Source organism: Haliotis cracherodii, unplaced genomic scaffold, assembly GCF_022045235.1.
Source record: "Haliotis cracherodii isolate W230 unplaced genomic scaffold, xgHalCrac1.p SCAF_9, whole genome shotgun sequence".
NCBI lineage: Eukaryota > Metazoa > Mollusca > Gastropoda > Lepetellida > Haliotidae > Haliotis > Haliotis cracherodii.
The window spans coordinates 413,370-437,240 of record NW_027266343.1 but is presented as its reverse complement, the minus strand read 5'-3'; the positions used below and the strand labels follow the sequence as shown (position 1 = coordinate 437,240).

The window sequence follows — 23,871 nt, the reverse complement described above, 5'->3', positions numbered from 1 at the left end:
TTCTGACGAATGTACACAGTTACTCATGTTCATGAATATTTTCGGGCGGAAAAAATCCTTTTTCATATTTTACATGCGAGTGTAAGATTTAAACTTTTATCCTGTATACGATGACGGAATATCCAGTCATGGAACGTGTGTAATCAAGTCAAATTTACCGGGTATAAACTTCTAAATGATCAACGCTAAAGCCTGTTTGAGACTCGGCATGGATAACCTTCCAAAATACGCATTCCTTGAGATAAAACGTAGGATTTTCTTATATTTTGTAATTAATTTTTTGTAACCCTATAACATGTCATGAATAATATGAATGATATGAACATGATGTGTGAAATATTAACAAAATATGTCAATTTATCGGAGCAAAAGTCAGCCATATTGGAAAATCTTTGGTTGTCATGGCGACCACCAAGTCACGCCACCAATCTCTGCTTGGGCTTCCAAATACGATGATGATAAATACTTTCACGTTGCTTTATGATTGTTCCATGCCTTTCATTTACACGTTGTATAACTTGCTTCTTGATCCGCTAACACTGATATTACATTTAAATATTACATTTAAATCACATGTATTAGTAAATTAAATGCAAAGCAAGCAGTTTGGGCCAATATTTCAGGACTCTTTGGGCGGACTCTTTCATTGTTAGGCCCAGTTAGATCTACTTGTTCACGAAATGTTTTCAATTCGCCCCCAATTTATCAAAATTATGCCATTAGTTTCGCTAACGCTTTAGCTTTTGTTAGTTCTAGTAATATGCAACGTGTGCAACTTATCTATTTTTTTACCTGTAAAAAACCGTATCTATGGCATTAGCATTTTTTATAGGTCTTTGGTTTCGTTACCGCGTTCACAGCCCCATATATGAACGATAGGGTATCTCAGTTCTCTAGCACTAAGCTATAGGCCTACGTCGCTATGTAAGTTTAATAATCGTGGAACGCCATCCTGTTTCACCTCTCCTGCCACACAAAGCTTCATTGCAAGAATAATTGCATTCCGCGATGGTATTTTTCACTCCGAAGGTTAACTGTCACCTATTCTCTGTAGGTGAAACTAGAATAATATTATCGATAATATTTATAAATATACCGCGAAACATATGAAACTGTCGGTTCCCAACAACTGGCTTGTGTGATCACCCAACCAACCTTATTAACACTCCCTCCTTCCCCAGGACCGCGTCCCTCTGGGACCCCGAGGTCTTACCACCACCTCCCTCCCCATGTCCGACCCTCCAACCAGCGTCAATGTAGACCAGGTGTCTCCCCCCTCAACCGCCCTACCCCCACGCCCAGACGTAAGGTCACCCTGAACTGCCAGAGTCCCCTGCCCAAGAAGCACAGGCCTAAGGCTGTGAAGGTATAGAAATATTTTAGGAAATATAACCTTAATCGTCTTTCGGAAATAAAAATATCAACTGATATAATAATACTTTACATACATTGATAAATTGTGGAAGACAGCTAATAGCCCAAATTATCCTTATTTTAAATGTTCGTTTTAAGTCAGTAGTCATTAAATATGGTTCACTATTGAAAGAACCGCATTGGCCATGCCTGTGTGGCAAATAATGATCTCGAACAGACCACATGAAGCGTCACAAAATCTCCCTCTATGCCTTTGTATTTCCAAGAGAGATGCATGTATGGAGATTCTGTGAGAGGGCGAGATGAGGGCTGAGCGATGCAGTAGTGATAACAAGTGCATGATTTGATCAGTGTACCATACATAATGGGGCAGGTCTTCCCACCTTGGCAATGACTGCTCTTAGTATTAGTATGTAACTATGTTGTGGGAATTTGTTATGGTCTAAATCTAAAACTGATATCATCCATGACCTAGACGTGTCCCTCTGTCAAGAAATCTGCTGGCCGCCCTCACCCCTTGGACTACAGCAAACCCAGCTTTAAACGTCCACAGGTAGGACCTCAGTCATGGGTGCTGTGACCTCAGAATGTCGTTCCCCATAGTGTAGGACCCCCATAAATGACACTGTGGCCTCAAACATCAACATCAACAATAACTAATATTATTGTTTTCAACATAAGTCATTGCAAAACATTATCCTGTTGTAGGCAGTTTGCATTTTTCTTACTTCACGGTTATTACTGTCAAAGAGGGTTTATTGGGTTCAATGGAATTTTGTGTTTTTCTTTCACTGATTTTTCTCACAATTTTTTAAATATATTTTAGGAAAGGGGTCTCCGGGTTTGGTACGATGAAGACAAGGTTAGTACTGTCATTAATGCAAGGACACATTAGCTATGGCTTTATGAGAAGTCTTTGCTTCAGTATTTATGTATTGTAATATGAAGCCTCTCTAGCTTCACATTAGCTTTGGGTAAATTGCAATTGGCCATCCACATGTTGCCCCTTATGGTTCTAATACAATACAATAAACATGTCACGGGTGGTGGACATATGCTCTGCTCTGCCCTCATCACCAGATGTTCTGCCCATTCTAGGATGACAAGGACTCTCCACGCCTGCATCCCTCGAGCAGGAAGAGCCGTCCCACGGAGCACCAGGCTGAGGACAGTCTGGTTCCGGAGGATGATCACTCTCCTCATCTGCCTTCTCCCTCAAGGAGGATCCGCCACACCAAGCGAAAGACAGACCACCGCATCGAGAACCAGCTGGTTCCAATCTTTGCCCGGATGAGTCTGGAGGAGGTCTCCAGGTCTGATGTTGCTGCTGCTGCTTCTGCTTCTGCTGCTGCTGCTGCTGATGTTGCTTCAGAGAATCAGGAGGCTTCTTCACAGAAAGTCAGTTGTTGTTTGATTTAGATTTGATTCTCACTTGTCTGGTTCTCCATGTGTCCAACTAGAAGCTCAAGGTCTAAGCTATCAACACATTAAATGATCTAACTGAACTTTAACATCAGTAGATCAGAAACAGGCATTGAAGCCTTAACTGACATTGCAGCAACCTCGTAACATTCATGAAAAGTGACAGGCATGTAATAGATTGTCTGCTTTCCTGTCAAGTTATTATAAAAAAGCTGCTCTGTCTGTAATGTTGAGAGTGACAGAGAATGTAGATGCTAGCTTGAGAATCTTCTGATAACAGTTATGTTGTCTGTTGTAGGCCCAGGAGTGTTCTCGCAAGAGGAAGCTCGATGATCTGAAGCAGGAGTTGAGCAACAAGCAGCGCAAGGTGGAAGCGTCCCGTCAGGAACTCCAGGCCATCATTGACAGGAAGCTGAAGGAGCTGAGACAGGAGATGGTGGAGCTGAAGCAGGAGGTGAAGGAGAGGGAGAGGAAGGAGCGGGCAGCCTTCCAGGTTACCATGGATACACAGAGTGGCCGACGCAAGGTGTGGAGGAGAAAGCAAGGCAACTCCTCTGCGCAGAAGACGTCCACCGAGCCACGCCCACTAAAGAGACTGCCTGACAACTCCCATCATTCAGGGAGCACCGAGGCAGCCTCGCAGTGACACTTCAGTGGTAAGTTGGAGTGTGCATGTTAATTAGTTTATAGTAAGATACGTAGATAGGTAGGTCTCTGTATGTAGGTAGTTGGGAGGATGGTTCCAAAGGTTTGATACAATTGACTATGTATGCAGGATAAGTGACTGGATCAGTGGTGTATGTAGATTGGTCTAAATGGGTGGATGGGGTGGTTTTATGTAGGTGAGTTAAGTTGGTGGAGTGGTGGTTTTATGTGGTTTGGGTAAGTGGGTGAAGTGGTGGTTTTATGTGGTTTGGGTAAGTGGGTGGAGTGGTGGTTTTATGTAGGTGGGTGGATGAGTGGGCCAAGTGGATGGAGTAGTGGTTTTATGTAGGTAAGGGGATAGGTGGTTTTGTGTGGTTTGGTAAGTGCATGGAGTTGTGGTTTTATGGTGGTGGGTGGATGGATGGATTAATGTGATTTGGGTAAGTGGGTGGAGTGGTGGTTTTATGTAGGTGGGTGGATGGGTGGTTTTATGTAGGTGGGTGGAGTAATGGTTTTATGTAGGTGGGCCAAGTGGGTGGAGTGGTGGATTTATGTAGGTGGGTGGATGGGTGGTTTTATGTGGTTAGGGTAAGTGGGTGGAGTGGTGGGTTTATGTAGATGGGTGGATTAATGTGGTTTGGGTAAGTGGGTGGAGTGGTGGTTTTATGTAGATGGGTGGATGGGTGGATTAATGTGGTTTGGGTAAGTGGGTGGAGTGGTGGTTTTATGTAGGTGGGTGGATGAGTGGGTTTAGGTGGGCCAAGTGGATGGAGTAGTGGTTTTATGTAGGTGGGGGGCTAGGTGGTTTTGTGTGGTTTGGTAAGTGCATGGAGAGGTGGTTTTATGGTGGTGGGTGGATGGATGGATTAATGTGATTTGGGTAAGTGGGTGGAGTGGTTGTTTTATGTAGGTGGGTGGATGAGTGGGTTTAGGTGGGCCAAGTGGATGGAGTAGTTGTTTTATGTAGGTGGGTGGATGAGTGGGTTTAGTTGGGCCAAGTGGATGGAGTAGTGGTTTTATGTAGGTGGGTGGATAGGTGGTTTTGTGTGGTTTAGTAAGTGCATGGAGTGGTGGTTTTATGGTGGTGGGTGGATGGATGGATTAATGTGATTTGGGTAAGTGGGTGGAGTGGTGGTTTTATGTAGGTGGGTGGATGGGTGGTTTTATGTAGGTGGGTGGAGTGGTGGTTTTATGTAGGTGGGCCAAGTGGGTGGAGTGGTGGTTTTATGTAGGTGGGTGGATGGGTGGTTTTATGTGGTTTGGGTAAGTGGGTGGAGTGGTGTTTTTATGTAGGTGGGCCAAGTGGGTGGATGATTGGTTTTATGTGGTTTGGGTAAGTGGATGGAGTGGTGGTTTTATGTAGATGGGTGGATTAATGTGGTTTGGGTAAGTGGGTGGAGTAGTGGTTTTATGGTGGTAGGTGAGGGGATGAGTGGTTTTATGTGGTTTGGGTAAGTGGGTGGAGTGGTGGTTTTATGTAGATGGGTGGATGGGTGGATTAATGTGGTTTGGGTAAGTGGGTGGAGTGGTGGTCTTATGTAGGTGGGCCAAGTGGGTGGATTGGTGGTTTTATGTGGTTTGGGTAAGTGGATGGAGTGGTGGTTTTATGTAGGTGGGTGGATAGGTGGATTAATGTGGTTTGGGTAAGTGCATGGAATAGTGGTTTTATGTAGGTGAGGGGATGAGTGGTTTTATGTGGTTTGGGTAAGTGCATGGAGTGGTGGTTTTATGGTGGTGGGTGGATGGAGGGATTAATGTGATTTGGGTAAGTGGGTGGAGTGGTGGTTTTATGTAGGTGGGCCAAGTGGGTGGATGGGTGGTTTTATGTGGTTTGGGTAAGTGCATGGAGTGGTGGTTTTATGTAGGTGGGTGGATGGGTGGATTAATGTGGTTTGGGTAAGTGGGTGGAGTGGTGGTTTTATGTAGGTGAGGGAATGAGTGGTTTTATGTGATTTGGGTAAGTGCATGGAGTGGTGGTTTTATGGTTGTTGGTGGGTGGGTGGATTAATGTGATTTGGGTAAGTGGGTGGATGGGTGGTTTTATGTAGGTGGGTGGATGGGTGGTTTTATGTAGGTGGGTGGAGTGGTGGTTTTATGTAGGTGGGCCAAGTGGGTGGATGGGTGGTTTTATGTGGTTTGGGTAAGTGGTTGGAGTGGTGGTTTTATGTAGATGGGTGGATTGGTGGATTAATGTGGTTTGGGTAAGTGGGTGGAATTAGTGGTTTTATGTAGGTGAGGGGATGTGTGGTTTTATCAAGGTGGGTGGATGGGGGATTTGATGTAAGCCTAGTTATTTGAGTGGATTAGTGGTTTCATGCTAAGGTTGTGTCATTCAGCTAATGGTGTGCTTTATATATGTTACATAATCTGTATTAGCCATTTTTCTGACAAAGTCCATACTTTTCTATTACACACACACACACACACACACACACACACACACACACACACACTCTATATCCTACTCTTGTATCTCTTCTTAAAAGTACCTTGGGTGATACAAACACTGATTTTAATCAATTTGATATACATCTATCTTATCAAGCGACTACAACAATAAATATTTCATTAAATCAGTAGCTGTGTTTTGTTTTCTTGTACCAGTATCTCATTTGTGAGAACATGACATTGATTTACCCGGATGATTTTTATCAGTCAATTGTTTGACTGCAGTATACTTTGCTAGTACTTCTGTTGGAAGTAAAATCTCAAGGTATGCATAGCCAGTAAAGGTTAGTACAGGCTGACCCTGAAAGAAGTATACTCTCAAGGTGATCACCTTGCCCTGTGGATTTCAACAGTCACATATTTGAGTGCTGTACGTAGCCAGTACAGGTTAGTTCAGCCCGCCTCTGTAGAAAGTATACTCTCAAGGTGTGCATCTTGCCCTGTGGATTTCAACAGTCACATATTTGAGCGCTGTACGTAGCCAGTACAGGTTAGTTCAGCCCGCCTCTGTAGAAAGTATACTCTCAAGGTGATCATCTTGCCCTGTGGATTTCAACAGTCACATATTTGAGTGCTGTACGTAGCCAGTACAGGTTAGTTCAGCCTGCCTCTGTAGAAAGTATACTCTCAAGGTGTGCATCTTGCCCTGAGGATTTCAACAGTCACATATTTGAGTGCTGTATTTAGCCAGTACAGGTTAGTTCAGCCCGCCTCTGTAGAAAGTATACTCTCAAGGTGATCATCTTGCCCTGTGGATTTCAACAGTCACATATTTGAGTGCTGTACACAGCCAGTACAGGTTAGTTCAGGCCGCCTCTGTAGAAAGTATACTCTCAAGGTGTGCATCTTGCCCTGAGGATTTCAACAGTCACATATTTGAGTGCTGTATGTAGCCAGTACAGGTTAGTTCAGCCCGCCTCTGTAGAAAGTATACTCTCAAGGTGTGCATCTTGCCCTGAGAATTTCAACAGTTACATATTTGAGTGCTATGTATGTAGCCAGTACAGGTTAGTTCAGGCCGCCTCTGTAGAAAGTATACTCTCAAGGTGATCATCTTGCCCTGTGGATTTCAACAGTCACATATTTGAGTGCGATGTACGTGGCCAGTACAGGTTAGTTCAGGCCGCCTCTGAAGAAAGTATAATCTCAAGGTATGCATTTTACCCTAAGGATTTCAACAGTCACATATTTGAGTGCTGTGCATCCGACTTCAATCCACCCCTTTCCCCACTCCTATCCTCACTCTCAACTCCCATCATCACAATTCCTTTATCTCATCATCTCTCATCCTCACTTTTCCACACAACCATCCTCTCCCTTAGCCACTCCCATCATCTTCCTTCCCCACTGCCATCCTCTCGCCTTCCCCGCTCCTATCATCTCCCTTTCCCACTGCCATCCTCACCCTTCCCCAATACATTTCTCTCCATTCCTCATTACCATCATCTCCCTTCCCTGCTCTGTTCAGCTCCCTTCTCTACTCCCATCATCTCCATTCCCTACTCCCATCCTCTCCCTTCCCCACTCTCATCCTCTCCATTCCCCACTCCCATCCTCTCACCTTCCCCACTACCATCTGCTCATCTTCCCCACTCCGATCCTCTCACCTTCCCCACTCCCATCCTCTCACCTTCCTCACAACCATCCTCTTCCTTCCCCACTACCATCCTCTCCCTTCCCCACTACCACCATGTCCCTTCCTAATATCAATCCTGTCTCTTCCCACTACCACCCTCTCCATTCCCCACTGGAATCTTCTCCCTTTTCACCACATCATCTCCTTTCTCCTCTCCCATCCTCTCTCTTCTCTACTCCCACCATCTCCCTTCCACTCTCCCATCCTCCCCTTCCCCAATACCTTCCTCTCCCTTCCCCATTACCATCATGTCCCTTCCCAAAAAACATCCTGTCTCTCCATTCCCCACTACCACCCTCTCCCTATCATACTGGCATCTTCTCCCTTTTCACATCATCTCCCTTCTCCACTCCCATCCTCTCCCTTCCCCACTACCTTCATCTCCCCCCCTCATTACCATCCTCTCCCTTCTCTGCTCCCATCATCTCCCTTCCCCACTCCCATCCTCCCCTTCCCCAATACCTTCCTCTCCCTTCCCCATTACCATCATGTCCCTTCCCAATAAACATCCTGTCTCTCCATTCCCCACTACCACCCTCTCCCTATCATACTGGCATCTTCTCCCTTTTCACCACATCATTTCCCTTCCCTACTCCCATCCTCTCCCTTCTCTGCTGCCATCATCTCCCTTCCCTACTCCCATCCTCTCTCTTCCCCACCACCATCTTCTCCATTCCCCACTCCCATCCTCTCACCTTCCATGCTCCCATCCTCTCACATTTCCCACTACCATCCTCTCCCTTCCTCATTCCCATTATCTCCCTTTTCCATTCCAATTCTCTCACCTTCCCCACTCCAATCCTCACCCTTCCCCTCTCCCATCCCCCCTTACCCAATACCTTCCCTCCTTTCCCCATTACCATCATCTCCCTTCCCCAATCCCATCATCTCACCTTCCCCACTACTATCCTCTCGCCTTCCTTACTCCTATCCTTTCCCTTCCCCACTCCCATCCTAACCCTACCCAATACCTTCCTCTCCCTTCTCACTCCCATTCTCTCCCTTCCCTACTCCAATCCTCTCCCTTCTCTACTCTCATCCTCTCCATTCCCCACTCTCATCTTCTCCGTTCCCTAATCCCATCCTCTCCCTTCCCGACTCCCATCCTTTCCCTCCCATCTCCCATCCTCACCCTTCCCCACTCCCATCCTATCCCTTCCCCACTACTATCCTCTCGCCTTCCCCACTCCCATCCTCTCACTTCCCCACTACCATCCTCTCCCTTCCCCACTACCATCCTCTCCCTTCCCCACTCCCACCCTCATCCTCACTACTATCCTCTCGCCTTCCCCACTCCAATCATCTCCCTTACCTACTCCAATTCTCTCACCTTCACCCGCTCCCATCCTCTCACCTTCCCTACTCCCATCCTCTCCCTTCCCCACTCCCATCCTCTCTATTACCCAATACCATCCTCTCACCTTCCATGCTCCCATCCTCTCACATTTCCCACTCCCATCCTCTCACCTACCATTCTCCCATCCTCTCCCATTTCTCACTCCTATCCTCTCCCTTCCCCAATCCCAGCCTCTCTCTTCCCCTTTCCTATCCTCACACCTTCCCCACTCCCATCTTCTCTCTTCACCACTCCCATCCTCTCACCTTCCCCGCTCCTATCTTTTCCCGTCCCCACTCCCATCCTCTCCCTTCCCCTCTCCCATCCTCTCAATTCCCCACTCCCATCCTCTGACCTTCCATGCTCCCATCCTCTCACATTTCCCACTCCCATCCTCTCACCTACCATTCTCCCATCCTCTCACATTTCCCACTCCCATCATCTCCCTTCCCCAATCCCATCATCTCACCTTCCCCACTACTATCCTCTCGCCTTCCTTACTCCTATCCTTTCCCTTCCCCACTCCCATCCTAACCCTACCCAATACCTTCCTCTCCCTTCTCACTCCCATTCTCTCCCTTCCCTACTCCAATCCTCTCCCTTCTCTACTCTCATCCTCTCCATTCCCCACTCTCATCTTCTCCGTTCCCTAATCCCATCCTCTCCCTTCCCGACTCCCATTCTTTCCCTCCCATCTCCCATCCTCACCCTTCCCCACTCCCATCCTATCCCTTCCCCACTACTATCCTCTCGCCTTCCCCACTCCCATCCTCTCCCTTCCCCACTACCATCCTCTCCCTTCCCCACTACCATCCTCTCCCTTCCCCACTCCCACCCTCATCCTCACTACTATCCTCTCGCCTTCCCACTCCAATCATCTCCCTTACCTACTCCAATTCTCTCACCTTCACCCGCTCCCATCCTCTCACCTTCCCTACTCCCATCCTCTCCCTTCCCCACTCCCATCCTCTCTATTCCCCAATACCATCCTCTCACCTTCCATGCTCCCATCCTCTCACATTTCCCACTCCCATCCTCTCACCTACCATTCTCCCATCCTCTCCCATTTCTCACTCCTATCCTCTTCCTTCCCCAATCCCAGCCTCTCTCTTCCCCTTTCCCATCCTCACACCTTCCCCACTCCCATCTTCTCTCTTCACCACTCCCATCCTCTCACCTTCCCCACTTCTATCTTTTCCCGTCCCCACTCGCATCCTCTCCCTTCCCCTCTCCCATCCTCTCAATTCCCCACTCCCATCCTCTCACCTTCCATGCTCCCACCCTCTCACATTTCCCACTCCCATCCTCTCACCTACCATTCTCCCATCCTCTCACATTTCCCACTCCTATCCTCTCCCTTCCCCAATCCCAGCCTCTCTCTTCCCCTTTCCCATCCTCACACCTTCCCCACTCACATCTTCTCTCTTCACCACTCCCATCCTCTCACCTTCCCCACTCCTATCTTTTCCCGTCCCCACTCCCATCCTCTCCCTTCCCATCTCCCATCCTCTCAATTCCCCACTCCCATCCTCTCACCTTCCATGCTCCCATCCTCTCACATTTCCCACTTCCATCCTCTCACCTACCATTCTCCCATCCTCTCACATTTCCCACTCCCATCATCTCCCTTCCCCAATCCCATCATATCACCTTCCCCACTACTATCCTCTCGCCTTCCTTACTCCTATCCTTTCCCTTCCCCACTCCCATCCTAACCCTACCCAATACCTTCCTCTCCCTTCTCACTCCCATTCTCTCCCTTCCCTACTCCAATCCTCTCCCTTCTCTACTCTCATCCTCTCCATTCCCCACTCTCATCTTCTCCGTTCCCTAATCCCATCCTCTCCCTTCCCGACTCCCATTCTTTCCCTCCCATCTCCCATCCTCACCCTTCCCCACTCCCATCCTATCCCTTCCCCACTACTATCCTCTCGCCTTCCCCACTCCCATCCTCTCCCTTCCCCACTACCATCCTCTCCCTTCCCCACTACCATCCTCTCCCTTCCCCACTCCCACCCTCATCCTCACTACTATCCTCTCGCCTTCCCCACTCCAATCATCTCCCTTACCTACTCCAATTCTCTCACCTTCACCCGCTCCCATCCTCTCACCTTCCCTACTCCCATCCTCTCCCTTCCCCACTCCCATCCTCTCTATTCCCCAATACCATCCTCTCACCTTCCATGCTCCCATCCTCTCACATTTCCCACTCCCATCCTCTCACCTACCATTCTCCCATCCTCTCCCATTTCTCACTCCTATCCTCTTCCTTCCCCAATCCCAGCCTCTCTCTTCCCCTTTCCCATCCTCACACCTTCCCCACTCCCATCTTCTCTCTTCACCACTCCCATCCTCTCACCTTCCCCACTTCTATCTTTTCCCGTCCCCACTCCCATCCTCCCCTTTCCCCTCTCCCATCCTCTCAATTCCCCACTCCCATCCTCTCACCTTCCATGCTCCCACCCTCTCACATTTCCCACTCCCATCCTCTCACCTACCATTCTCCCATCCTCTCACATTTCCCACTCCTATCCTCTCCCTTCCCCAATCCCAGCCTCTCTCTTCCCCTTTCCCATCCTCACACCTTCCCCACTCCCATCTTCTCTCTTCACCACTCCCATCCTCTCACCTTCCCCACTCCTATCTTTTCCCGTCCCCACTCCCATCCTCTCCATTCCCCTCTCCCATCCTCTCAATTCCCCACTCCCATCCTCTCACCTTCCATGCTCCCATCCTCTCACATTTCCCACTCCCATCCTCTCACCTACCATTCTCCCATCCTCTCACATTTCCCACTCCCATCCTCGCTCTTCCCCTTTCCCACCCTCTCACCTTTCCCACTCCCATCTATTAGCGCTACCATCATCTCCCTTCTCCACTCCAATCCTCTTCCTTCCCCACTCCCATCCTCTCCCTCCCCCACAACCATCCTCTCCCTTCCCAACTACTATCCTCTCGCCTTCCCCACTGGCATCTTCCCCCTTTTCCCCACATCATCTCCCTTCTCCACTCCAATCCTCTCACTTCTCTACTCCCATCATGTCCCTTCCCCATTCCCATCCACCCCTTCCCAAATACCTTTCCCTCCCTTCACCATTACCACCATCTCCCTTCGCCAATCCCATCATCTCCCTTCCTACTCTCATCCTCTCCCTTCCCCACTACCACCCTCTCCATTCCCTACTCCCATCCTCTCCCTTCCCCACTACCATCATCTCACCTTCCATGCTCCCATCGTCTCACATTTCGCAATACCATCCTCTCCCTTCCCGATTCCCATTGTCTCCCTTTTCCACTCCAATTCTCTCACCTTCACCCGCTCCCATCCTCTGACCTTCCCTACTCCCATCCTCTCCCTTCCCCACTCCCATCCTCTCACCTTCCATGCTCCAATCCTCTCACATTTCCCACTCCCATCCTCTCACCTACCATTCTCCCATCCTCTCACATTTCCCACTCCCATCTTCTCTCTTCACCACTCCCATCCTCTCACCTTCCCCACTTCTATCTTTTCCCGTCCCAACTCCCATCCTCTCCCTTCTCCACTCCCATCCTCTACCTTCCCCACTCCCATCCTTTCCATTCCCCACTCCCATCCTCTCACCTTCCATGCTCCCATCCTCTCACATTTCCCACTCCCATCCTCTCACCTACCATTCTCCCATCCTCTCACATTTCCCAATCCCATCCTCTCCCTTCCCAAATCCCAGCCTCTCTCTTCCCATTTCCCTTCCTCTCACCTTCCCCACTCCCATCTTCTCTCTTCACCACTCCCATTCTCTCACCTTCCCCACTCCTATCTTTTCCCGTCCCCACTCCCATTTTCTCCCTTCCCAACTCCCATCCTCTCCATTCCCCACTCCCATCCTCTCACCTTCCATGCTCCCATCCTCACATTTCCCACTACCATCCTCTCCCTTCCCGATTCCAATTGTCTCCCTTCCCCGCTCCCATCCTCACCCTTCCCCGCTCCCATCCTCTTCCTTCCCCACTTTCATCCTCTCCATTTCCCGCTCCCATTCTCTCACCTTCCCGCTACCATCCTCTCACCTTCCCCACTGCCATCCTCCCCCTTCTCAAATCCCATCATCTCTCTTCCCCACTCCCATCCTCTCACCTTTCCCACTCCCATCTTCTCCCTTCCCCACTGCCATCCTCTCACCTTCCCCACTCCCATCTTCTCCCTTCTCTACTCCCATCATCTCCCTTCCCCACTCCCATCGTCCCCTTCCCCAATACCTTCCTCTCCCTTCCCCAATACCATCTTTACTCCGTTCAGCTCCCTTCTCACTCCCGTTCTCTCCCTTCCCTATTCCCATCCTTTCCCTTCCCTACTGTCATCCTCTCTATTCCCCACTACCATTCTCTCACGTTCTCCACTCTCATCCTCTCCCTTCCCCACTCCCATCCTCTCTCTTCCCCACTTTCATCCTCTCCCTTCCCCACTCCCATCCTCTCTCTTCCCCACTTTCATCCTCTCCCTTCCCCACTACCACCCTCTCCATTCCCCGCTCCCATTCTCTCACCTTCCCGCTACCATCCTCTCACCTTCCCCACTGCCATCCTCTCCCTTCCCAAATCCCAGCCTCTCTCTTCCCCTTTCCCATCGTCTCACCTTCCCCACTCCCATCTTCTCTCTTCACCACTCCCATCCTCTCACCTTCCCCATTTCTATCTCTTTCCCGTCCCCACTCCCATTTTCTCCCTTCCCAACTCCCATCCTCTCCATTCCCCACTCCCATCCTCTCACCTTCCATGCTCCCATCCTCACATTTCCCACTACCATCCTCTCCCTTCCCGATTCCAATTGTCTCCCTTTCCGCACCAATTCTCCCACCTTCACCCGCTCCCATCCTCTCACCTTCCATGCTCCCATCCTCACCCTTCCCCGCTCCCATCCTCTCCCTTCCCCACTCCCATCGTCCCCTTCCCCAATACCTTCCTCTCCCTTCCCCATTACCATCTTTACTCCGTTCAGCTCCCTTCTCACTCCCGTTTTCTCCCTTCCCTACTCCCATCCTTTTTCCTTCCCTACTGTCATCCTCTCTATTCCCCACTACCATTCTCTCACGTTCTCCACTCTCATCCTCTCCCTTCCCCACTCCCATCCTCTCCCTTCCCCACTCCCATCCTCTCTCTTCCCCACTTTCATCCTCTCCCTTCCCCACTACCACCCTCTCACCTTTTCTACAACCATCCTCTCACCTTTTCTACAACCATCCTCTCCCTTCCCCACTCCCATTCTCTCACCTTCCCCACTCCAATCATCTCCCTTCCCCACTCTCATCCTCTCCATTCCCCACCCCATTGACCCCGATCCCCGGGGTATGTTCCCCGAGCATGTTTAAAGTGTGATTGGCCTTTCGCCTTGCCCCTGCCGTCTCCCCCCGGATTGACCCCGACTCCAGGGGTATGTTCACCGAGCATGTTCAAAGTGTGACAGGCCCTGCCTTTGATATCGATGCGACCTTAATATGTGAGTGACTCACTTACTCTCCTCCGTATTGCGTCGTGCGCTACCAAGCCAAGTCGGCGATTCCCGTTCTGGTCGGCGCCGGGTGTTCCCGTGTCGGGCGGACCCGGCGCTCCCAAGCCCACTCGGCGCCTACCGTTCTGGTCGCCGACGGGTGACCCCGTCTCGGGCTGACCCGGCGCTCCCAAGCCAAGTCGGCGAGTACCTTTCTTATCGGCGCCGGGTGCTCCCGACTTGGCGCTCCCGACTTGGCGCCCCCGACTTGGCGCTCCCGACGGAGGCCGGCTGTATCAAACCAAAGTCAGCGCGTCCCGTTGTGGTTGTCGCCGAGTTCAATTCCCTTCACCAATCCCATCCTCTCCATTTCCCACTCCCATCCTCTCCCTTCCTCACTACCATCCTCTCTTTTCTTCACTACCATCCTCTCCCTTCACCACTACCATCCACTCGCCTTCCCCACTCCCATCCTATCCCTTCCCCACTGCCATTCTCTCACCTTCCCCACACCCATCCTATCCATTCCCCATCACTTTCATCTCCCTTCCCCATTACCATCCTCTCCCTTCTCTACTCCCATCCTCTCAATTCCCCACTCCCATCCTCTCACCTTCCATGCTCCCATCCTTTCACATTTCCCACCCCCATCCTCTCACCTACCATTCTCCCATCCTCTCACATTTCCCACTCCCATCCTCTCCCTTCCCAAATCCCAGCCTCTCTCTTCCCCTTTCCCATCCTCTCACCTTCCCCACTCCCATCTTCTCTCTTCACCACTCCCATCCTCTCACCTTCCCCATTTCTATCTTTTTCCCGTCCCCACTCCCATTTTCTCCCTTCCCAACTCCCATCCTCTCCATTCCCCACTCCCATCCTCTCACCTTCCATGCTCCCATCCTCACATTTCCCACTACCATCCTCTCCCTTCCCGATTCCAATTGTCTCCCTTTCCGCACCAATTCTCCCACCTTCACCCGCTCCCATCCTCTCACCTTCCATGCTCCCATCCTCACCCTTCCCCGCTCCCATCCTCTCCCTTCCCCACTCCCATCGTCCCCTTCCCCAATACCTTCCTCTCCCTTCCCCATTACCATCTTTACTCCGTTCAGCTCCCTTCTCACTCCCGTTTTCTCCCTTCCCTACTCCCATCCTTTTTCCTTCCCTACTGTCATCCTCTCTATTCCCCACTACCATTCTCTCACGTTCTCCACTCTCATCCTCTCCCTTCCCCACTCCCATCCTCTCTCTTCCCCACTTTCATCCTCTCCCTTCCCCACTACCACCCTCTCCATTCCCCACTCCCATCCTCTCACCTTTTCTACAACCATCCTCTCCCTTCCCCACTCCCATTCTCTCACCTTCCCCACTCCAATCATCTCCCTTCCCCACTCTCATCCTCTCCATTCCCCACCCCATTGACCCCGATCCCCGGGGTATGTTCCCCGAGCATGTTTAAAGTGTGATTGGCCTTTCGCCTTGCCCCTGCCGTCTCCCCCCGGATTGACCCCGACTCCAGGGGTATGTTCACCGAGCATGTTCAAAGTTTGACAGGCCCTGCCTTTGATATCGATGCGACCTTAATATGTGAGTGACTCACTTACTCTCCTCCGTATTGCGTCGTGCGCTACCAAGCCAAGTCGGCGATTCCCGTTCTGGTCGGCGCCGGGTGTTCCCGTGTCGGGCGGACCCGGCGCTCCCAAGCCCACTCGGCGCCTACCGTTCTGGTCGCCGACGGTTGACCCCGTCTCGGGCTGACCCGGCGCTCCCAAGCCAAGTCGGCGAGTACCTTTCTTATCGGCGCCGGGTGCTCCCGACTTGGCGCTCCCGACTTGGCGCTCCCGACTTGGCGCTCCCGACGGAGGCTGGCTGTATCAAACCAAAGTCAGCGCGTCCCGTTGTGGTTGTCGCCGAGTTCAATTCCCTTCACCAATCCCATCCTCTCCATTTCCCACTCCCATCCTCTCCCTTCCTCACTACCATCCTCTCTTTTCTTCACTACCATCCTCTCCCTTCACCACTACCATCCACTCGCCTTCCCCACTCCCATCCTATCCCTTGCCCACTGCCATTCTCTCACCTTCCCCACACCCATCCTCTCCATTCCCCATCACTTTCATCTCCCTTCCCCATTACCATCCTCTCCCTTCTCTACTCCCATCCTCTCAATTCCCCACTCCCATCCTCTCACCTTCCATGCTCCCATCCTTTCACATTTCCCACCCCTATCCTCTCACCTACCATTCTCCCATCCTCTCACATTTCCCACTCCCATCCTCTCCCTTCCCAAATCCCAGCCTCTCTCTTCCCCTTTCCCATCCTCTCACCTTCCCCACTCCCATCTTCTCTCTTCACCACTCCCATCCTCTCACCTTCCCCATTTCTATCTTTTTCCCGTCCCCACTCCCATTTTCTCCCTTCCCAACTCCCATCCTCTCCATTCCCCACTCCCATCCTCTCACCTTCCATGCTCCCATCCTCACATTTCCCACTACCATCCTCTCCCTTCCCGATTCCAATTGTCTCCCTTTCCGCACCAATTCTCCCACCTTCACCCGCTCCCATCCTCTCACCTTCCATGCTCCCATCCTCACCCTTCCCCGCTCCCATCCTCTCCCTTCCCCACTCCCATCGTCCCCTTCCCCAATACCTTCCTCTCCCTTCCCCATTACCATCTTTACTCCGTTCAGCTCCCTTCTCACTCCCGTTTTCTCCCTTCCCTACTCCCATCCTTTTTCCTTCCCTACTGTCATCCTCTCTATTCCCCACTACCATTCTCTCACGTTCTCCACTCTCATCCTCTCCCTTCCCCACTCCCATCCTCTCTCTTCCCCACTTTCATCCTCTCCCTTCCCCACTACCACCCTCTCCATTCCCCACTCCCATCCTCTCACCTTTTCTACAACCATCCTCTCCCTTCCCCACTCCCATTCTCTCACCTTCCCCACTCCAATCATCTCCCTTCCCCACTCTCATCCTCTCCATTCCCCACCCCATTGACCCCGATCCCCGGGGTATGTTCCCCGAGCATGTTTAAAGTGTGATTGGCCTTTCGCCTTGCCCCTGCCGTCTCCCCCCGGATTGACCCCGACTCCAGGGGTATGTTCACCGAGCATGTTCAAAGTGTGACAGGCCCTGCCTTTGATATCGATGCGACCTTAATATGTGAGTGACTCACTTACTCTCCTCCGTATTGCGTCGTGCGCTACCAAGCCAAGTCGGCTATTCCCGTTCTGGTCGGCGCCGGGTGTTCCCGTGTCGGGCGGACCCGGCGCTCCCAAGCCCACTCGGCGCCTACCGTTCTGGTCGCCGACGGTTGACCCCGTCTCGGGCTGACCCGGCGCTCCCAAGCCAAGTCGGCGAGTACCTTTCTTATCGGCGCCGGGTGCTCCCGACTTGGCGCTCCCGACTTGGCGCTCCCGACTTGGCGCTCCCGACGGAGGCTGGCTGTATCAAACCAAAGTCAGCGCGTCCCGTTGTGGTTGTCGCCGAGTTCAATTCCCTTCACCAATCCCATCCTCTCCATTTCCCACTCCCATCCTCTCCCTTCCTCACTACCATCCTCTCTTTTCTTCACTACCATCCTCTCCCTTCACCACTACCATCCACTCGCCTTCCCCACTCCCATCCTATCCCTTGCCCACTGCCATTCTCTCACCTTCCCCACACCCATCCTCTCCATTCCCCATCACTTTCATCTCCCTTCCCCATTACCATCCTCTCCCTTCTCTACTCCCATCCTCTCAATTCCCCACTCCCATCCTCTCACCTTCCATGCTCCCATCCTTTCACATTTCCCACCCCCATCCTCTCACCTACCATTCTCCCATCCTCTCACATTTCCCACTCCCATCCTCTCCCTTCCCAAATCCCAGCCTCTCTCTTCCCCTTTCCCATCCTCTCACCTTCCCCACTCCCATCTTCTCTCTTCACCACTCCCATCCTCTCACCTTCCCCATTTCTATCTTTTTCCCGTCCCCACTCCCATTTTCTCCCTTCCCAACTCCCATCCTCTCCATTCCCCACTCCCATCCTCTCACCTTCCATGCTCCCATCCTCACATTTCCCACTACCATCCTCTCCCTTCCCGATTCCAATTGTCTCCCTTTCCGCACCAATTCTCCCACCTTCACCCGCTCCCATCCTCTCACCTTCCATGCTCCCATCCTCACCCTTCCCCGCTCCCATCCTCTCCCTTCCCCACTCCCATCGTCCCCTTCCCCAATACCTTCCTCTCCCTTCCCCATTACCATCTTTACTCCGTTCAGCTCCCTTCTCACTCCCATTTTCTCCCTTCCCTACTCCCATCCTTTTTCCTTCCCTACTGTCATCCTCTCTATTCCCCACTACCATTCTCTCACGTTCTCCACTCTCATCCTCTCCCTTCCCCACTCCCATCCTCTCTCTTCCCCACTTTCATCCTCTCCCTTCCCCACTACCACCCTCTCCATTCCCCACTCCCATCCTCTCACCTTTTCTACAACCATCCTCTCCCTTCCCCACTACAATTCTCTCACCTTCCCCACTCCAATCATCTCCCTTCCCCACTCTCATCCTCTCCATTCCCCACCCCATTGACCCCGATCCCCGGGGTATGTTCCCCGAGCATGTTTAAAGTGTGATTGGCCTTTCGCCTTGCCCCTGCCGTCTCCCCCCCGGATTGACCCCGACTCCAGGGTTATGTTCACCGAGCATGTTCAAAGTGTGACAGGCCCTGCCTTTGATATCGATGCGACCTTAATATGTGAGTGACTCACTTACTCTCCTCCGTATTGCGTCGTGCGCTACCAAGCCAAGTCGGCGATTCCCGTTCTGGTCGGCGCCGGGTGTTCCCGTGTCGGGCGGACCCGGCGCTCCCAAGCCCACTCGGCGCCTACCGTTCTGGTCGCCGACGGGTGACCCCGTCTCGGGCTGACCCGGCGCTCCCAAGCCAAGTCGGCGAGTACCTTTCTTATCGGCGCCGGGTGCTCCCGACTTGGCGCTCCCGACTTGGCGCTCCCGACTTGGCGCTCCCGACGGAGGCCGGCTGTATCAAACCAAAGTCAGCGCGTCCCGTTGTGGTTGTCGCCGAGTTCAATTCCCTTCACCAATCCCATCCTCTCCATTTCCCACTCCCATCCTCTCCCTTCCTCACTACCATCCTCTCTTTTCTTCACTACCATCCTCTCCCTTCACCACTACCATCCACTCGCCTTCCCCACTCCCATCCTATCCCTTGCCCACTGCCATTCTCTCACCTTCCCCACACCCATCCTCTCCATTCCCCATCACTTTCATCTCCCTTCCCCATTACCATCCTCTCCCTTCTCTACTCCCATCCTCTCAATTCCCCACTCCCATCCTCTCACCTTCCATGCTCCCATCCTTTCACATTTCCCACCCCCATCCTCTCACCTACCATTCTCCCATCCTCTCACATTTCCCACTCCCATCCTCTCCCTTCCCAAATCCCAGCCTCTCTCTTCCCCTTTCCCATCCTCTCACCTTCCCCACTCCCATCTTCTCTCTTCACCACTCCCATCCTCTCACCTTCCCCATTTCTATCTTTTTCCCGTCCCCACTCCCATTTTCTCCCTCCCAACTCCCATCCTCTCCATTCCCCACTCCCATCCTCTCACCTTCCATGCTCCCATCCTCACATTTCCCACTACCATCCTCTCCCTTCCCGATTCCAATTGTCTCCCTTTCCGCACCAATTCTCCCACCTTCACCCGCTCCCATCCTCTCACCTTCCATGCTCCCATCCTCACCCTTCCCCGCTCCCATCCTCTCCCTTCCCCACTCCCATCGTCCCCTTCCCCAATACCTTCCTCTCCCTTCCCCATTACCATCTTTACTCCGTTCAGCTCCCTTCTCACTCCCGTTTTCTCCCTTCCCTACTCCCATCCTTTTTCCTTCCCTACTGTCATCCTCTCTATTCCCCACTACCATTCTCTCACGTTCTCCACTCTCATCCTCTCCCTTCCCCACTCCCATCCTCTTTCTTCCCCACTTTCATCCTCTCCCTTCCCCACTACCACCCTCTCCATTCCCCACTCCCATCCTCTCATCTTTTCTACAACCATCCTCTCCCTTCCCCACTACAATTCTCTCACCTTCCCCACTCCAATCATCTCCCTTCCCCACTCTCATCCTCTCCATTCCCCACCCCATTGACCCCGATCCCCGGGGTATGTTCCCCGAGCATGTTTAAAGTGTGATTGGCCTTTCGCCTTGCCCCTGCCGTCTCCCCCCGGATTGACCCCGACTCCAGGGGTATGTTCACCAAGCATGTTCAAAGTGTGACAGGCCCTGCCTTTGATATCGATGCGACCTTTAAATGTAAGTGACTCACTTACTCTCCTCCGTATTGCGTCGTGCGCTTCCAAGCCAAGTCGGCGAGTACCTTTCTTATCGGCGCCGGGTGCTCCCGACTTGGCGCTCCCGACAGAGGCCGGCTGTATCAAACCAAGTCAGCGCGTCCCGTTGTGGTTGTCGCCGAGTTCAATTCCCTTCCCCAATCTTATCCTCTCCCTTTCCCACTCCCATCCTCTCCCTTCCTCACTACCATCCTCTCTTTTCTTCACTACCATCCTCTCCCTTCACCACTACCATCCTCTCGCCTTCCCCACTCCCATCCTCTCCCTTCCCCACTGCCATTCTCTCACCTTCCCCACACCTATCCTCTCCATTCCCCAACACTTTCATCTCCCTTCCCCATTACCATCCTCTCCCTTCTCTACTCCCATCATCTCCCTTCCCCACTCCGAGGAAGCCCTTCCCAAATACCTTCCCCTCCCTTCCAACTTAACCATCATCTCCCTTCCCCAATCCCATCATCTCCCTTCCCTACTCCCATCCTCTCACCTTCCATGCTCCCATCCTCTCAAATTTCCCACTACCATCCTCTCCTTTCCTCATTCCCATTGTCTCCCTTTTCCACTCCAATTCTCTCACCTTCAACCGATCCCATCCTCTCACCTTCCCCACTCCCATCCTCTCACCTTCCATGCTCCCATCCTCTCACCTTCCCCACTCCGAGGATGCCCTTCCCAAATACCTTCCCCTTTCTTCCCCATTACCATCATCTCCCTTCCCCAATCCCATCATCTCCCTTCCCCACTCCCATCGTCCCCTTCCCAATACCTTTCTCTCCCTTCCCCATTACCATCTTTACTCCGTTCAGCTCCCTTCTCACTCCCGTTCTCTCCCTTCCCTACTCCCATCCTTTCCCTTCCCTACTCCCATCCTTTCCCTTCCCTACTGTCATCCTCTCCATTCCCCACTCCCATTCTCTCACGTTCTCCACTCTCATCCTCTCCCTTCCCCACTCCCATCCTCTCTCTTCCCCACTTTCATCCTCTCCCTTCCCCACTCCCATCCTCTCCCTTCCCCACTACATCATCTCCCTTCTCCACTCCCATCCTCTCTCTTCCCCACTCTCACCTTCTCCCTTCCCCACTCTCATCCTCTCACCTTCCCCACTACCACCCTCTCCATTCCACACTACCACCCTCTCCCTTCCCCACTGGCATCTTCTACCTTCCCCGCTCCCATCCTCTCCCTTCCCCACAACCTTCATCTCCCTTCCCCATTACGATCCTCTCCCTTCTCTACTCCCATCATCTCCCTTCCCCACTCCGATGATGCCCTTCCCAAATACCTTCCCTTCTCTCCCAAATCCCTTCATCTCCCTTCCCTACTCCCATCCTCTCCCTTCCCCACTCCCATCCTCTCCCTTACCCTTTCCCATTGTCTCCCTTTTACACACCAATTTTCTCACCTTCACCCGCTCCCATCCTCTCACCTTCCCCACTCCCATCCTCTCACCTTCCCTGTTACCATCCTCTCACCTTCCAGACTCCCAACCTCTCCCTTCCCAAATCCCAGCCTCTCTCTTCCCCTTTCTTTCCCATCCTCTCACCTTCCCCACTCCCATCCCTTCCCTTCCCCGCTACCATCCTCTCACCTTCCCCACTCCCATCCTCTTCCTTCCGCATTCCCATCCTCTCCCTTCCCAGCTCTCATGCTCTCCATCCTCTCCGTTCCCTACTGACATCCTCTCCCTTCCCCACTACCATCCTCTCCCTTCCCCACTACCATCATATCCCTTCCCAATAAACATCATTTTTCTTCCCCACTACCTTCATCTCCCTTCCCCATTACCACCCTCTCCCTTCTCTCCTCCCATCATCTCCCCTACCCACTCCCCCCCCCCCCCACCCCCCATTCCCAATACCTTCCTCTCCCTTCCCCATTACCATGTTTACTCCGTTCAGCTCCCTTCTCACCCATCTTCCCTTAAACCATCCTCTCCATTCCCCACTCCCATCCTCTCACCTTCCCCACTGCCATCCTCTCCCTTCCCCGCTACCATCCTCTCACCTTCCCCACTCCCATCTTTTCCCTCCCCCACTCCCATCCTCTCCCTTCCCCACACCCATCCTCTCCATTCCCCACTCCCAACCTACCATTCTCCCATCGTCTCACATTTCCCACTCCCATCCTCACCCTTCCCCGCTCCCATCCTCTCAATTCCCCACTCCCATTCTCTCCCTTCCCAAATCCCATCCTCTCTCTTCCACACTCCCATCCTCTCACCTTCCCCACTCCCATCTTCTCCTTTCTCAACTCCCATCATCTCCATTCCCCACTCCCATCGACCCCTTCCCAAATACCTTCCTCTCCCTTCCCCATTACCAAGTTTGCTCCATTCAGCTCCCTTCTCACCCTTCCCTACTCCCATCCTTTCCCTTCCCTACTCTCACCCTCTCCATTCCCCACTCCCATTCTCTCACCTTCCCCACTCTCATCCTCTCCCTTTCCCACTCCCATCCTCTCTCTTCCCCTGTCCCATCCTCTTTCTTCCGCACTCCCATCCTTTCCCTTCCCCACTCTCATGCTCTCCATCCTCTCCCTTCCCTACTCACATCTTCTCCCTTCCCCACTACCATCCTCTCCCTTCCCCACTACCATCATGTCCCTTCCCAATAAACATCCTTTCCCTTCCCCACTACCCTCATCTCCCTTCCCCACTACCCTCATCTCCCTTCCACATTACCACCCTCTCCCTTCTCTCCTCCCATCATCTCCCCTACCCACTCCCCCCCCCCCCCCCCCCCCCCATTCCCAATACCTTCCTCTCCCTTCCCCATTCCCATCTTACTCCGTTCAGCTCCCTTCTCACCCATCTTCCCTTAAACCATCCTCTCCATTCCCCACTTCCTCCCATCCTCTCCCTTCCCCGCTACCACCCTCTCACCTCCTCCACTCCCATCCTCTCCCTTCCCCGTTACCATCCTCTAACCTTCACCACTCCCATCCTCTCCGTTCCCAAATACCATCTTCTCTCTTCACCACTCCCAACCTCTCACCTACCATTCTCCCATCGTCTCACATTTCCCACTGCCATCCTCTCCGTTCCCAATTCCAATTGTCTCCCTTTTCCACTCCAATTCTCTCACCTTCAGCTGCTCCCATCCTCTCACCTTCCCTACTCCCAACCTCTCACTTCCCACTCCCATCCTCTCCAATCCCCACTCCTCAAACCCTATCCCTTCCCCA

General features: G+C 52.3%; 5 protein-coding genes across 5 annotated transcripts; 1 reads left to right on the top strand and 4 right to left on the bottom strand.

Annotated features, from left to right (window-relative positions):
* The first annotated feature begins 2,664 nt into the window (after positions 1-2,664).
* Positions 2,665-3,442, top strand: LOC139452132 (plasminogen-binding group A streptococcal M-like protein PAM). Its single transcript, XM_071233467.1, has 2 exons — positions 2,665-2,772; positions 3,095-3,442. The coding sequence occupies exons 1-2, from the start codon at positions 2,665-2,667 to the stop codon at positions 3,440-3,442; spliced, it is 456 nt and encodes a 151-aa protein (XP_071089568.1).
* A 9,963-nt stretch (positions 3,443-13,405) lies between these two features.
* Positions 13,406-15,570, bottom strand: LOC139452980 (protein qua-1-like). Its single transcript, XM_071234606.1, has 3 exons — positions 15,011-15,570; positions 14,471-14,619; positions 13,406-14,043 (listed from the first exon to the last, which is right to left on the bottom strand). The coding sequence occupies exons 1-3, from the start codon at positions 15,568-15,570 to the stop codon at positions 13,406-13,408; spliced, it is 1,347 nt and encodes a 448-aa protein (XP_071090707.1).
* Positions 15,571-15,908: 338 nt separating this feature from the next.
* LOC139452978 (protein qua-1-like) lies at positions 15,909-17,148 on the bottom strand. The gene is made up of 2 exons (XM_071234605.1): positions 16,589-17,148; positions 15,909-16,197 (listed from the first exon to the last, which is right to left on the bottom strand). Exons 1-2 carry the CDS (start codon positions 17,146-17,148, stop codon positions 15,909-15,911), a joined length of 849 nt encoding a protein of 282 aa, XP_071090706.1.
* Positions 17,149-17,486: 338 nt separating this feature from the next.
* Positions 17,487-18,726, bottom strand: LOC139452976 (protein qua-1-like). Its single transcript, XM_071234603.1, has 2 exons — positions 18,167-18,726; positions 17,487-17,775 (listed from the first exon to the last, which is right to left on the bottom strand). The coding sequence occupies exons 1-2, from the start codon at positions 18,724-18,726 to the stop codon at positions 17,487-17,489; spliced, it is 849 nt and encodes a 282-aa protein (XP_071090704.1).
* Positions 18,727-19,836: 1,110 nt separating this feature from the next.
* Positions 19,837-20,304, bottom strand: LOC139452975 (uncharacterized). Its single transcript, XM_071234601.1, has one exon. The coding sequence runs from the start codon at positions 20,302-20,304 to the stop codon at positions 19,837-19,839; it is 468 nt and encodes a 155-aa protein (XP_071090702.1).
* Positions 20,305-23,871: the final 3,567 nt, after the last annotated feature.